The sequence below is a fragment of the Ascidiella aspersa genome, chromosome 2, assembly GCF_963924565.1.
Source record: "Ascidiella aspersa chromosome 2, kaAscAspe10.2, whole genome shotgun sequence".
Classification (NCBI taxonomy): domain Eukaryota; kingdom Metazoa; phylum Chordata; class Ascidiacea; order Phlebobranchia; family Ascidiidae; genus Ascidiella; species Ascidiella aspersa.
Window position 1 is genome coordinate 34,010,392 of NC_139448.1, and position 16,120 is coordinate 34,026,511.

Genomic DNA, 16,120 nt, shown 5'->3' on the forward strand with positions numbered 1-16,120 from the left:
CTAATACTATAACATTATATTGTCATGGAGGCTAGCATCCATATATCTATTAAGTTTGGGGTGAAGAAACAAGAAGCAAAAGTCAGATCACCGACGGACACTTAGATGCAGTAATGCGCACTGCTAACTACACGTTTTTATTATTTCTAAAAAAACGCTTTTATTATTAGAAAGAATTACTTGCTAAACTTTGGAACGGGAAGAAGTTATAGGATAAAAATTGGCATGCCGGCGTGTTTGAGTTGGACACCCCTGCTATAGATAATATCTCCGAAAGTTTTGACGTTCCAGAGTTGAAATTTTTACACAGTCCTTGCATTGGTTAACGCTGTCCAGCAAATACACTTCTAACAAACAGTATTTCATAAATATGAATACTATTATTCATCGTATACACCATTGGCTGCCGAGACAACAAGTCCAAACTTTAAATTTATGAATATTAATTTTTTTTATATATTTTTTTATAATTACTGTTTTACTCTGTTAACCGTGTGCCTACTCAATACCTATGACATTGCAAACAGACAGCAGTTGACTTTGATGTGCACGCAACGGTTTTACTGCTTTCTTGGAGCCAGCTTCCTAAACAATAAAACAAATCTATCGAACAGCCCTGAAAAAACGTTGACTCCTGTAAGCTTGATGTTTCGAAAGGGGTCCGTGTATAAAAAAGGTTGGAAACCTAAATCGTAGCATAATGGTTGGAGGTTGTAGACGTAGAAAGAATATCAAAGCCCAAACAGAAGTAGGTAGCGTTTTAGCGTTTCGAACATCTCTTTTTTCGTTTGTTGAATATAAATAAATAGATATTCGAAACGTTCACAATGATACTTACTTTTGCATGGGCTTTTATTACGGTTTACTTGGGTTTTAATTCGCGATAAAACTGCGTTCACTTATTTATTATTGCATATCACTTAAAAGTCGAAATTTTCTTGAAATACATGCAACGCCACAGTAAAAACACCAAATCTATCAAAGCCTCCTGTAAACGTAAATGCTCGACTTAATCTTCTTATCAGCGTTGGCAAAGTGAACGAAATCTTTGCAGTCCAGTTTCTCAATAACTCCGTCCTGCTCCAGCTTTGCCAGATTGCTGTCGAACTCCACTTTGTATGATTCCGTGCTTTGAGCACGTGTTGTGAAAATCAGCAGTCCGCCTTTTCTGACTGTCTTGAGCATGCCCTAAGGTAAAACATTGATAATATACACCAGTGGTTCTCAACCTTTTTAGCTTACGGATCGGTAAAATTTCAAAACAAATTTTGCTGACCGGCGGACCTTTAAAATTCGAAATCAACCCAACATGTAATTACGAGAAACGTATGAACCTTAAAATCCTCAATTTAAAAGTATAAACCTTGGAAACCCCAATTTAATGAGCAATTTGCTGCTGTCTTTTTAATATCCTAAGTGGTTCCATTAAAATTTTTCTTATTTAAAGTTTGGGAACTGATTTAAAGTTTGGGACTTAAACGAGTTGTAGCCTACTTTTTACAGTTGGGCACGACACTGGCAGCATTGTGGCGTTCAAAAAGTAGTATATGGTACGTCACAATGCTGCAAATTACCGAACCGGTTAAGTTCTTAATTTGCTGGACAAGCCTTCTTGCATTTGCAATTGAGATTTAAAATTGTAATATATTTGGCGGACCGACAGGAAAGTTGACGCGTTTTAGATGCTAACGCCATTAAATAAGTCCAGCAATGTCAATATGCAAAGCGATATAAAATTAAATTCGATATTATTTTAATAAAAAGCTCAAACCAACCTCGTGAAATGGCAAATTGCGGTTTATATTAGATTTATCCATTTTTAGGAAAAATGGTCGGCCTTAAAAATGTAATATCAAACCCCATGTTTATCGAAAAATACACCTTACTACGTTTTCTAGGTACATTTTGCAAATTCGCGGACCGGCTGTCATAAACCACTGATATACACAATCACAATTGTGTTTAATCAAGTCCCCTCTGAGCCTGAATAGACCTCAGTCGGGAAAGCGACCGTCCCAGTTTTTCCCGGAGACAATATTCTGTTGTGGTAAAACAAACTAAAAAATTACCTTGATAGATGTCGCCGGAATGTGATTGGGTATGAACGATCCGACGCAAAACATGACGTCATAGCTGTCGTCACGTACTGGTAAAACCCCTTCTTCGTTTATCAAGTGACGAATTATGTTCCTACACAAGAAAAATATAAAATACATTGTTGGCATACTTCAAACCTAGACTAAAACCACTGATTCGCTTGCGAAAACTTGCGAAAAGCAAGCAAGCACGCACACACGCACGCACGCACGCACGCATGCACGCACGCACGCACAAACAAACAATTAAGATAAATAAACTAATTTTATTTAAATAAATATAATGAAAACTCCTAGTCAAGTGAGTTGTCCTCAAGGCTAAGTCATTTTGAAAACAAGCACGCACGCACGAAACTTTTTTATCTACCTGAATTCCAGTTTCTTTTTGCTTGCCACATAGAGCATTTCCATGTTGGCGTCCATAATGTCTATTACGCCTTGGTAGTTTGCTATTTCGCGCAGCATTTTGCCTCCAATTCCAGTGCCTGGAAAGAAAAATACTTGATAATGATAAACCCAAACCCAGCTTATATTCTTCATATTAAATATGACCGGTTTTCAAATTATACATGACATATAGTGCTGTTTTCGATCACGAGTCCAATAACCATTTCTTCAAGCTATTCTCGTTTACTTAATTACACGATACCTATAGTGCTGGGCCACGTCTTATGTTGCTATTTCTAGTCTAGCACTCAACACTATGGGGCGATTATTTTTTTACCTAAAAAATGAAAACAAATGACAAATTGAGGACATGATACTGTTGAATTGTTGTTGGATGTAAATCAAATCTAGCTTTAATCAAATATTAACTTAACGACAATCTCAATGAGCTCACGAAAATTTTTGTTTAGTTTTTAAACAATTTTGTGCATTTTTTAAGTTTTTGACTTGAAATAAGTTTGACAAATTTTGACCTAACGTTGTAAATCTTGACAAAATTTTGACCTTTTTTGCCAAATCAAAAAAGCATTCGCCCCACCACATATCACGTGTATTTATTGATGATGATTTCACCAACGGACAACACTCACCGGCTCCAACGTCCAGTATAGCGCTTACTTTTAGGTCGCCAACGTACTTCATGTAGAGTTCGACGCTTCTCTGTGTAAGGTGGCAACCTAAATCCACCATATTTTGGTCGAAGTTTTTGCTCCAAGTGTCGTAAACTTTTTGCGTTTCGTCCACGTTTTTCCCGTAAACCACAGATCTCACAACCTTTGAAATCTCTTCATGGCTTTTCGACATTTTAGGTTTATGTTACACACGTTTCTGTCAGGGCGCAAAATAGATCTTTGGAACAAAACGATTGGTGTTAGGGTACCGTTTTGTAAAAAGGATTTTCAAGTATCAATTTTTTTCATTTATACCCGTGGTGAAAGTATAAGTGATTCCGTTTTGCACCTAAACTCTATTGTGATATATAATAAATTACTTACAAATCTAGTATCCCCTAATTTCTTATAATCGAACTCATTTTCAGGCAAAAAATGCTTTAACTGAATACAATTTTCTGAAACAAATAAAACAAATTAATTGAATCGCTAAGTTCCTCGCAAATCCACCAAGAATTTTTTTACAGGCTTTGCAAGAATAAAAGTTTTATGTAATTTCTTTTTCAAGCTTTTTTGAGACCAGTTAGTTAAGTCTCCTCCTAATTATTTTTGTCAATTTAAATCCATAAACGATTTTTCGCTTCGCGCAAATGCTTTGTCTACTTTTCCCCTGTGAAAGATGTTCCACTGAGCCAGCGAGCCTTTGATTTATATCAAAAGTGTCGACAAAACGCTTCTTGACGCCCACGGGTGAAAGTAGAGGTTTTCTTACCGCAGGGCTTGCACATTTTCACATTTGGCGTCACAAAGGTAGATCATAATGGGACTGTTAAACTAGTAACATTTGTAAACCAGAGGTGATAGACGTGCACACGTATGAGACTAAATCTTAGTTTAACTACATTCAAGGAGATGGCGGGGTGGCCTGGTTAAAAAAGGACATTGTCAGGATAAAATCAAACACTTTACACCGGTACGGCGGCATGCAAAGAATTTTTTACTGTAACCCCGTTTCGTCTTAGTTTTAGCACTGCTGATGTGCTAAAACTCGTTCAATATTTTTGAGTCACGATGCCGTAAACTAATTCATCGTAAGCTTGACAAGGAAGCCTTATGGAAAACACGACCACAACCAGTGTTTTCTGAGCAATTTTTCTTCTGAGAAAATACTTGTTTCATTGAACTGCTTTAAGGCTGCATTGACAGAGTGACTGACTTAGGTCGACTTTATTCCCAGTCAAGTCTTTTCTAATCACTTAAGGCCAAGTCAAGTAATTTGTAAAATAAATTAAGTCACAGTCAATTATTTTTAAATAAATAAAAAGTCACGTCATTATTAGAGCAAGTCAATTTAACTCAAGTCCTTGACATAAAAATTTAAAAAGTGTACTTTTTGTTTGAGAGTTTTTAGCAATGTAACTCCTGACAAAAAGAAATCAATGTGAATAAAGCGATTACTTGATTCAAGTCAACTTAATCATTCAATTCGAATGGCTGATTGTCTTACCTGAAGGTTATTGCATACAACAAATACACTCGAGTTTAGTTTTGTTACTAAATAGATTAAATGTCACTTTATATATCGACAAAAGTATAATAGAAAATACTTTGACTTGGCGCAGTATTCTTGCTTCAGTAACACGTATGTTATAATATGTTACGAAAAACTTTTCTGCAAGGTTAGATTCCCATACACTTTCCTGCATTATATAGGCCAGGGGTGGGCAAACTGCGGCTCGCGAGCCATATGCGGCTCTCCGGCATGTTTTTGGTGGCTCTTTAAGTTGAATCGTAAAATTTCAAAAAATAAAGGTTACCAAGAGTACCGTTTATAAACGTTTCTCTATTTTTCCTTTCTTTATTTAGGCCAGCATTTCGTTTATGACGTACCACTAAACATAGAGTCCGAAGAGTTAGTTAACAAAAGACTGATAGTAATAAATATTGTGCGTCTTATTTTGTTATTACTGTTGTTATTGTGTTGATTATTACCGTTTTGTTAGATTACAATTCTGTTATTATTGCGACTGGCCTGTTTATTTGTATTGAAATAATTTTGAGGCTCTTGACTGCTTGTATTTTCTGCAAATGGCTCTTCCATTGAATACATTTGCCCACGCCTGATATAGGCGGACAGGCTGAATTCTAACGGTTCTTTTGAAACTGGCTTTGACTGCTGTAACGAAAAACGCTGCTTTACTGAATGATGTTCAACGAAGCGAACAAATTTGATCAGCGTGTCGTTTTACAGGATGTTACAGGCGCAATGCAAAAAAATCATTCAATGCCTTATGTGCGGGTTTGTTAAGCCTTACCACGGCTTGTGTATGAAACTGAAGCTTAACCCTATTGTTGTCCGATAAGGCGCCAGTGTTGCAATGACTTAAGTCAATGATTTGACTTAATTGCACTCCCTGTTTTCAAATGACCTTTGGGCAAAATGACTTGACTTGACTCATGCCTTTGGGGCAAATGACTTGACTGAAGTCTTTTAGACGAATGACTTGGGTTGAAATTAAGTGGTTTCATTGTTTTTTTTTCGTAAAATTGGGCTATTAATTATAATTGTTCAGAATTGGACGAGCTTACTCGAATTTTAAGCCAAGGTGTAATTTTATGACAAAGACTTGACTTGGTATTGATTTGCTTAAATTATGACTTGACTTGTTATTTATTCAAAAAGACTTGACTTGGACAAGTTATTTTACATATGACTTAACTGGGACTGAAGTCATTTCATAATGACTTGTTTACAACACTGTAAGGTGCAACCACGCGAGTTCTTTTGGTTGGTAAAGGTATATTCTGTCCAAAAATGCTACCTGTCAATACCACAACAAAATACTAATCAAAAGTGTATTGTTCACAATGTAAGCTGAATGTTAATGAACATTGATAAACGGAAACAAATATTTCGCAAAAAGCAGTCGTGTTGCTAATCCGAACGGGGTTATTTTACTTTGCCTAACTTTTATATGCAACTTTTTCTTTTGCCTAACTTTTAAATGCAACTTTTTCGAGCGTCGCGCAAACTTTTTTGCTCACTGCTATATATATTTTTCGCGTTTAGGTTGCAGAGGTCCCACCGTCTGTATTTGTTATTTACTGTGTTTGTTGTGCGTGTGCTAAATGCCTGTTGAAGTCGTTCTGGTATATTTCCTTTCCCTGCATCCTGCTCGTTAACTGGCCAGTTTTAATCCTCAACGCATTCGCTTTTACTGCAACGTTAGTCGTGTACTTTCTACTGCACAACAGTCAACAATGCACGCCTTACTGGCAACACATTATTTACTGCGCTGTAAGCTCTTTTATTGAAACCGAAATATGCTAAATTATGTGAATATACAATAAATCTGTAAGCGACCTGACAGTATGCTCTTTAAATTACAATGGCAGTTTGTTTTAGTTTCGATTTAGTGGAGTCAGTTAGCACGGTGGTCATGTCTCACCTCTTGAAATATACAAGGTTAACGAAACATCGGTACAATAGTTAATTAATAAAACAAATATATGCCGAAAAGACAATTTATAATTCATACAATGCCTGACAGCAACAGTATATTCAAATGTGGAAAACCAGTCTGGTATACGCGCTTCCAAATTCTCAACAACAAATGACTTAAACTAATTTGCTTGCCTTTTGCTTTCAAAACATCGCGTAAAAAAAATCCAACAAATTGCTGATATTTTAAGCACCACGTTATTCGTATTATTAGCTCTTGCCGGCGTAGAAACCTAATTTTCTAAACACACTGGTCCACAATCTGAGGCATAAATTCAGGAGTAAAAGTGAATTTATTCTTACCCGAACAGTTTAATATTTAAAACAATTTTAGAGGTGACGTCACAAGGTTACGTCATAACTGGACATCTAAACACGTAAACTTTGGAAACATTTCGGTTATTGTTCGACGTGGCGCACCAATGTGAAACTGAAATCTTAGTTAAAATACATTAAAGGCGATGGCAGGATGGCCTGCTAAAAAAGGACGCAGCTTTTTAAGACCATTTTTTACTGGTACGACAACTGGCTAGAACACACTTAAATCAGCACAGTTTTTTTTACAGTTACGTTGAGTATCCAGTCATAATTTGCGATTTTACTGCTGTAAAGTTACCTTTAAAAAAAAATTAATTGTAAATTAACGTACCAATTTTTGTAAAACAATGCTATCACATCTTGCTTAAACAGATATTAATTATTTTAGTATCCGGTTAGCAGCTGCATCGCTTTTTCATGGCATTACGTAACGCAAATGTCGCAACATATTGCGGTAGACTTTTTTTACTTGCGTGCCATTGAGAGATTTCGAACAGTTTTCACTCACGACCTTAATCTGTGAAATCTAAAAGCTTACTTTAGAATTATCTAAAAGGGTTTAACTTTTCACACAACAATCAGCACAAGTGTTCACAGGTGATGTTTGGGGGCCGCAAAATATCAAATATCCTAATGTTCTGACTCGACGGTTTGATTACTCCGTAACTTTGATGCACGGCACCTTAGTAACATCAACGACGGGTACATCTGGAGTTTTACTGAGCGAAAAAAAAAAATCTCTGCAAAAATATTCTCAAGTCAATTTAATTTTGGTTTTACATGCGGTATTGTAATGACGTTTTATTATTTCGGGTACATTTTAAATTTTGTTCCGCTGACCCTATAGGAGGAACGTTATTTTTAACGTTATTTTTAACTGCTGTTTAGGACATATTCGAGATTAAATTCAAGAAACATTTTGTAGAGTGTTCTGTTTAATAATATTTATTTTTTATACTTTTTTTACACGAGCTAAGGCCCAGGCTTTAATTACATATTGCTTTAGGAAATAAGTTAGGTCGTCCAATAAAGATGTTGGATCTTAAGTCATGTGATGTTTATCTCAGGTTTCCCAAAAGGTGTTTTACCTAATGGTGATAATAAAGGTAGGTAGGGTAGATATTTAGAAATTGGTTCTGGTTGGATTTGGTTCCGCTTTTTTACTGATGTCGCTTTTCTAGTTTTGGAATTCCAGGTTTGAATTTTTCTATTAATTATTAACTGTCTGTCAGATTACTGCATATGTTTTTAACAATTATTGGCGCTGGTCTAGAATCCTACCACATTTATTTTAACACTAACGAAACGAGTTGTCAAAAATAGAATTGTAAGCAAGGCCTAAATGTGTAAAAATAACTACAATAATAATACATGACCCACCCTAACCCAAACGCTAACCCGCACTCTAACCCAAATAATGTTTCTTGTGGTAGGATTCTAGACCAGCGCCCAAATTTATTACACACACAACTTTTAAAACCTAGCAGTAGGCCTACTATTTTAGTTAGACAAATCCGACAATTTTTAAAATGTTTTAGACATGAGCAACAAAAATTATATTGTTGCATAAACAAAACATGAAATAACTAAAAAAAGTTTACCTGGAATGGAACCACACTTAACCGAAAATCCTCAAGTCGAAAGCCAATTAGTTGACTACACAAGCTTTTTTGGTACAAAACCGAGTGCTGGTCTGGAATCTTACCGTTGTTTACACTACCGTAACAAAAGAGTTGTCAAAATTGAAATAGCAAGAGATAAATAAGTTTGGGAGAATAAATGTAATAAAAATACTACTTTACCCATCTGAAACCAAACGCCAACTCGCACCCTAAACCAATTTATGTTAGCAATATAAATATCCTGGTGGAAATGGGTAGGAATTTTGACCAGCGCTTCATAGCAAAAAGTTTAAATATATTAATTACCAAAGAACCATGTGCTGTTTTTTTAACATTTTAGGAACAATTTATCAAATTAAGGTTAACATTTTTTTAATTCTGAAACTGTTAGTCTTCATCAGTTTTACAAACCTTTGCTGATACATAAACACTTAAGTTTTTTTTTTTTTGACCTCCAATTCATTTCATAAGACTTTTTAAACATATATTTTATTTAACTATGGATGATCCATATTTAACATTTCTATACCAATACTGGATGCCTGAAAGTATAGCGATCCGATACCAAATGACGCCATTCTATTTGTCAAACCAGAAAAATAGATAATATTGAAACACATTTCAAGGTAATTTTTTCCAGATTTTGGCCAAAATCTGCTTTAATGTGAAGACTTTTTACTAGTTACCTCCAGTTGTTTTTATAGTTGCCCTCCATCTACTATGTTTCAATATTTACTTTTCAGGGTAGAATCACTGCATTAAATAGCAAATCATGACTTTAATTCCTATTTTAATTTGGTGTCGGATCAGCACGATGCCATACTAGTATCGTACGGGTGCCGATTCTATCACTTGGGATTGACTTCCCGATCCAAACCAACATCCCTAATACATACATTTTGTGACATGATTATATGGTCATTTAATCAGCCATCTAATGTTCAAGTAGTTTCAATTTATCGTCACTCTTCTATAAATAAACAAAGCCTTTGTATACCCTGGTATGTAGGACAAAAAAGCCCCTGGAATGTACGACAAAAAAGCCTTTTTAATAGTTTTACATTTCCGAATTTATTAAAAAAAATACAACTTTATGAAACATTTAGTTGAAATATTGCATCATTTCCCAATTAAAAGTGTATCCAATCTTCTTTGGCTCACTAAAATTTGGTATCACAGACTTGCCATAAAGTCTTTCAATCTCTGAAAGTATTGAATTGATATGCATGTCTCATAGAAAAAAAAAAACTTTTTCCAAAAGTCTTTAAATAACCTTTTGACTTTATTTTAAGTTCTGTTGAAAAAGTGTCGTTGTAAAACTAAGTTTTCAACTATTTGTTATCGGCTTACAATGGTTTATACTGTTTCTTTAAATTATATTAGACAAACCAAGAGCAGTCCAATTTTAGGCCTTTCATAAATGCAAAATGGTCTGAATTTTTTTTTTATAAAATTGTGTGTCAAACCCTGTGTAAATAGCCTTACAACTTTTTATTGCTTTCAGGATTTTTGCGACTTGCATATACAAATTAATCCCTTTTGAAAGTAAACTCGTCTTCGGACAATCCGTTTCATAATGGAGGAAGGAGAAGAAGACTTCCGGCATTTGATGCACTCCATCATGGAGGGACTAACATCGGAGAACGTTAAAATGATCCGATACCTTTGCAAAGACGCGATACCCAACGGTCGGCAGCTCAACACTGCTCTAAGCTTTCTTCAGTACTTTGAAGACAAGGGCTGGATCAACTTTGGCGACATGTCATTTCTTGCCGAGGTCCTCTACCGGATTAACAGGCAAGACTTGCTCAAGAAGTTGCCGGGCGTTAAAAATCGCCGTGACTACGAAGACTTTCTGCTGAACCAGCGAGCGCAGAACTTTACGCCGTTTCGAATCGCCTGCTTCATGTTAGTAGATGAGCTGACACATCACGAATTTCGCATGCTCAAAAATCTTTTTCGCGACAAGCTCAGCGTGCGGAACTTCAATCGTTCAGAGGACGTTATTTCTTTTCTTGTTTGTTTGGAAGAAGAAGACCTGGTTTACGAAGACGATCTCGATTGTTTATTGAACAATCTGAAGCGCTTGGACAACCAGAAACCGTACAAGACCTTTCTGAAACTTCGCAATGGCGACACCAGTTACGTTTTGCCTAGAAGACACCAGAGTACATCGCAGTTACAGCAAATGGACTACAACAGAGACAAGCAGTTTCATTCCCACCACAGCTTGCCCAACATGCAGTCCACATCACACTACAAAGTCTACAACCCAGCATTTTTAAGCCACGTTCCTGGCCAGGCGGTTAACTACGGTGAACCAAGCGGCTATCCATCGACTTCATTTCAACCTTCCTACCAACCCAACTTCCAGATGTCGAGTAGAACCTTCGGAGGCCCAGATGATGGTGATGTCCTAAAGTATGGACAAGGGCCTAGCACTACAGTGGCAAATTGTAGCCAAGTGCCCGAACATGAAACGTGTCCAAAGCAGTCTGCATATGTAGCAGAGATTCCGTTTAGAACATCATCTGCTCCGGCTGAGCACTCCTTGACCACGGTTAACGACTGTGGGGCTTCTTATCCCGAAGAACCGTCAGTGAATCAATTTTCCGGGATGCAGACTGAAGCTGAGACCCACCAATCTGTTACGAACGAAGAAACGCTGGCGAGCTCTTTGGAGGAAAAAATCCAGGTTTCGAATGTCGAGGGTGAAGTTGAAAGATTAGAAGGGGGCTGTTACTCAATGGAAAACGACCCTTGCGGCATCTGTCTGGTCATCAACAACGAAAAGTTCGAAGGTCAGGTTAATACCGAGGAGGTACAAAGAAGGGTGGCTCTACAAAGCAAGGACTTCCAGGTGCCAAACACCAGTTTCAAGGATCGGGCGGGGAGCAGAAATGATCTGGAAAGCATCAGCACACTGATGGAGTCGTTTGGCTTTTGTGTGAAGACATACGAGAACCTGGGTCACCGAGAAATAAAGAAGGCCCTGTTGGACTGCGCCAACAGTGACCATACGATGTACGACTGCTTTGTGTGCATCATAATGTCGCACGGCTTGGAGGGAATCATTTATGGCATTGACGGAATGCCCGTCAGCACCACGAAGATCAAAAACACCTTCAAGCCGGAGAAATGCCCAAGTCTTACAAACAAGCCAAAGCTGTTTTTCTTCCAGGCTTGTCAGGGGGATAGAAGTATGGTCGGGCATTCGTCGTCGCCGATGGCCGACATTGAAACCGACTCGTCACAGTCTGTCATCGAGTTGACCAATGTTCCGAGCGAGGCAGACTTTCTGATAAGTCACTCCACCGTGCCTGGGTACGTCTCGTACAGAAACCGACAGAACGGCAGCTGGTTCATCAACGCGTTGGTTGATAATTTGGCGGCGCATCACAAGAGAGACGACCTTCTGAACATTTTGACGCGTGTCAACAACCAAATTTCGCAATACCCGCTTTTCAAGCAGATGCCGATGCCGATCTACACCCTCCGCAAAAAGGTCTACTTCAAGAAACGCAGAAAAGATGCAAAAACTGTGGTGGCAGAGCCCGTGGCACAAACTGCAACGTTTAGTCTGCCTGTTCAGAATCAAGACCATGAAAACTAAAGCAGAATTGGGGATGTCTGGCACGATTACGTCAAGATATATACCTAAAACCAGATGATAGTAACATTTTGAATTTGAATGAATATTTTTGGCATGGTGTTTTTTTAAAAGACTTTTTTCTATAGTGTAATCTGTGCTTTGATACTACGGCAAAATAACATGGCTAACATTGCTTTGGCATATTTTCATTACTTTGTTTATTTGATTCTAAAAATTAAGTAATTGCTATTGAGGTTAGACAGTTGCACTTCTGGCAAAACGAATCACCTAACAGTAAATTGTAATATAGCCATTTGGATTAATGATCTACATGTTAAAATGTGCATAATTTTGTTCACTTTCACGCTTATTTAATAATGTTTATGTTGCATTGGCAATAAAATAAGTGTATATATCAAAAATCAGTTGTTCTAATGTTGCACAATGGGTGGCTTGTATTATGCAATGGCATTTCAAAAAAAAATTTATTGTATAAAAAACAAAGAAAATAACAAGTTAGAAATGTCTACTTAAAAACTTAATTCTGTAATTACTACTGTGACTTTAAAGTTTTAGGATTTCAAGCATTACTTAAGGGATTGCCATTATATAAACCAAAACTATTTTATGTTAACAAAACTAATTGTGTGTGATCATTTCACTTGTAAAAATGTTTTGAACATACCTACTTTTATGGTATTTTGATTTTTCATTTTCTTTTTTTTAAATGGCAAACTTTTCTATTGTCATTATCATGGTGTGTACATTATTAGCCTAGCGAATATATACAGCTAAAAAGTTATAATTTGTTCAATTTGTATGCACTGTAAATATAGCAATTTTCCCTTTTGTGTGTTTGCTTCATGCTCTTAATGTTTACAGACAGACTGTCAATGCCCAAATAGTGTAAACACAGTTTCCCTTCTTTTCTCTTCACTTGGTGGCACAACAGAGCAGTAGTGAGCTTGCCTGTCATTATTGTCATATCATGCTTTATGAGACAGCCTGTAGTTCAGTCTAGTCACTGTTGTGCATTACTGTACATAACATGCTGTAATAATAATGCTGTTTTTTTTGCCTAGCCAGATTTTTTGTTAGGTTTGTAGTGTTGTTTAGTAGTTGGGATGACATAACTTAATAGAGTGGGATTACAATGTTTTGGAAGCAGCTGTATCTGCTTCTGTGGAAGAATTGGATTTTAAGAAAACGTCATCCAGTAAGTAATGTCGCTATAACTGTTTTCAAGTTATCTTTTCCTGATTTTAGTCAAAGTTAATGAACTTATTTAGGTTACATTTCTTATTTAGGTTGCATTGTGTTTACTGTTCTTAAGCTTTAAAAAAGAAATGAATGGATTTGAATTAACCATTTAATTAAAAATGTAGGTTATGACCAGCAGTCAGTCCATTTATTACACAAAGACTAGAATTATGTACCAAATATTTGTCCTTCGAATTTGTATGTAAAAATAAAATAACTAGAGGATAAATATTACTTTATAAGTTTCATTGGTTATGGTAGGACTTTTTTTATCATTGCCAAAGTTACCCAAATAAATAAATCATAATAATCACCCAACAAATATATCAAATTATTCTTCATGGGGCACATAACAACATCAACAGTAAACCTAAATTAATGTTTTCGTTTAGCATTTGAATATATGTGTATTTTTGTTTTTTATTTAGATAAGAACTGTTATCGAAGTCCTTTGGCCTCTGGTTCTTTTAATTGTCCTTGTTGCAATCAGACAATCTCAAGAGGTCGAAACAAAAGGAGAATGTAAGTATTTTTGCACTGTTTTATGCTAATTAAAATATTTTTATGCAATATGCCAATTACAATGTTGGTTAAATAAAATGTTCAGCAAAAATTAATCAGTTACTAGTGTTAGGCATTTTGTTGTATGCTTTGATTAGTTATTTTATGAAGTATTATGTTAAAAACAGTTATTTTATAAAAAAGCTGCTACAATGTAGTTTAAGTAAATATAAAACATATTACTTCAATAAGTTTCTGGTCTTTTTCTTCTATTATATATTATTTTTTTCAGTTAATCTATGAAGAGTTATGTAAAAAAACTATAGTCAAACTTTAATGCAATGAACTGCAAACATATATACTGTATTTACCAAAATACTAAATATTTTCACACCGTATAATATGAATTAAATATGGTGTTTAACCTAATTGCGGCACAATTATCATCTCTTTTTAACCATAACCATTAAATAATTTATCAAACACACTTGTGCAATAGGTCACTACCCAGCGAGAGCAATGCCGTCAGCCGGTGTCTACCCCTGGTTCAAAAGCCTGCTGTGCGACATTCAAAACCCCTGTTTCAGTGTCCCTGTGCCATCCGAAACCCCAGGACAGATTAACGCCCCACTGAACATGACAAACGATGGGTGAGTCAGCGAAAAGTTATGTAACACTTGTAGGTAACTGGATGAAAGGTCAAATCAAGGTAAAACAAAGCAGGTTGACCTTGGTAAAACAGCACTTGAATTATATATTTGCCTTAATTTCCACTTAACCGAATTAACTTCCTGAAGAAGATTGTAGTTAGACGTAGTAGCACTATCCAAACCCATATAGGTAACATTTTTAACGTTTTTTAAAGCTCTTGATTCATGTTCAGCATTTTGATAAAAATTAAAGCATAATTAGAAGTATATAACATTTTGACTGTTTTGCATAACTCTTTATTAATTTTAAACATCTAATCTCAATCCTTTTTTTCAAATGTTTCCCAAGCGTGTAAGGTGGTTGAATGTTAATGCAACCCAGGGGTTCTTAAACTTTTTTTACCGCGGACCCCTAAAATTTTCTTTCATCTCGCGTGGACCACTATAGGCAAAAAAAAATTAAAAAATGTTGTCATAAATTGACGTCACAAAAGAAATATACTTCCTAAATTTGCTGATTTTGGTCCAAAAATGTGAAAGTGAAATGGAGTCTAAATAAATTCAGTGCAAAACCGTTTTATTTTTGATTAAATTGTTTTCTTTAATAATGTGATTACATCTTAAATATACACTAATATTTCAATTAGATCTTCATGGACCGCCTAAAACTAGTTCACGGACCCCCAAGGGGTTCATGGACCCCAGTTTAAGAACCCCTGATGCAACCAAACACTGTCATTGTTATTGTCTTTCGACAATTTTGTGTCTCTTAAACAAATAGAGTACGTTCCTGCCTACAGGTTAATTATTTACATAAGCCAAGCCCAGATAGAAATAAGGAAATTGTTTTAAATACCTTTCTAACAATAACCGCCCACAATACCTTAATGCATTGAGGCATGATGATCATCACTTTCATTTATATTGAATCGAAACATTTAAAACAATCACCTTTAGGCATGTGAATATATATATAATCTTTATTTCCGTTGACCTTTATTTAAAACAATTCTGGTTAAAAAAAGACGATGTTTATAGCACTAACGTAGATAAAAGTAGAATTTGATAATTTGTGTTTGTATTATTCCTGTATAGAAAGTATTCATGTGAGTAAATTACATACCTATTAAACATGGATTTATATAACATTTTTCACTGCCTAGTGCCTATTATGTGCATACATTCAGGTGTATAATTCTGAAACATCTTTATTTTCTTAAAAAATATCTGGCAGTATTAATTGTCCACTGGAATATTTGGCCACACAAGCCACATCCCTATTTTGTTTTATATCGCCATTCAGTCTAAGGGAGGAATTTTTAAACTGGGGTCCATGGACCCCTTAGGGGTCTGTGATCTAGTATTAGGGGGTCCCTGAAGACCTAATTGAAAGTGTATATTTAAAGAGTAATCAATTAATAATCGAAAACATTTTAATTAAAAATAAAACGGTTTTGCACTGAATGTGTTTAGACTCCATTTCACTTTCACAATTTTGGACCAAAATCAGCAAATTTATGA

The 16,120-nt window shown here is 35.8% G+C and overlaps 3 protein-coding genes across 3 annotated transcripts in view; 2 read left to right on the plus strand and 1 right to left on the minus strand.

The window, feature by feature from the left end:
- Positions 1-978: 978 nt before the first annotated feature.
- LOC146165435 (uncharacterized) lies at positions 979-3,347 on the minus strand. The gene is made up of 4 exons (XM_083380927.1): positions 3,134-3,347; positions 2,464-2,581; positions 2,070-2,190; positions 979-1,188 (listed from the first exon to the last, which is right to left on the minus strand). The coding sequence occupies exons 1-4, from the start codon at positions 3,345-3,347 to the stop codon at positions 979-981; spliced, it is 663 nt and encodes a 220-aa protein (XP_083237053.1).
- A 4,725-nt stretch (positions 3,348-8,072) lies between these two features.
- On the plus strand, positions 8,073-13,270 carry LOC146165436 (caspase-8-like). The gene is made up of 2 exons (XM_083382952.1): positions 8,073-8,169; positions 10,101-13,270. The coding sequence occupies exon 2, from the start codon at positions 10,173-10,175 to the stop codon at positions 12,207-12,209; it is 2,037 nt and encodes a 678-aa protein (XP_083239078.1). The 5' UTR covers positions 8,073-8,169; positions 10,101-10,172; the 3' UTR covers positions 12,210-13,270.
- A 1-nt stretch (position 13,271) lies between these two features.
- Positions 13,272-16,120, plus strand: part of LOC146165437 (phospholipid-transporting ATPase ABCA1-like) — a 66,192-nt gene continuing 63,343 nt past the window's right edge. The window contains exons 1-3 of the mRNA XM_083382951.1: positions 13,272-13,404; positions 13,877-13,970; positions 14,449-14,599. Coding sequence (XP_083239077.1) covers positions 13,342-13,404; positions 13,877-13,970; positions 14,449-14,599 — 308 coding nt within the window. The 5' untranslated portion in view covers positions 13,272-13,341. The remainder of the gene's footprint in view (positions 13,405-13,876; positions 13,971-14,448; positions 14,600-16,120) is intronic.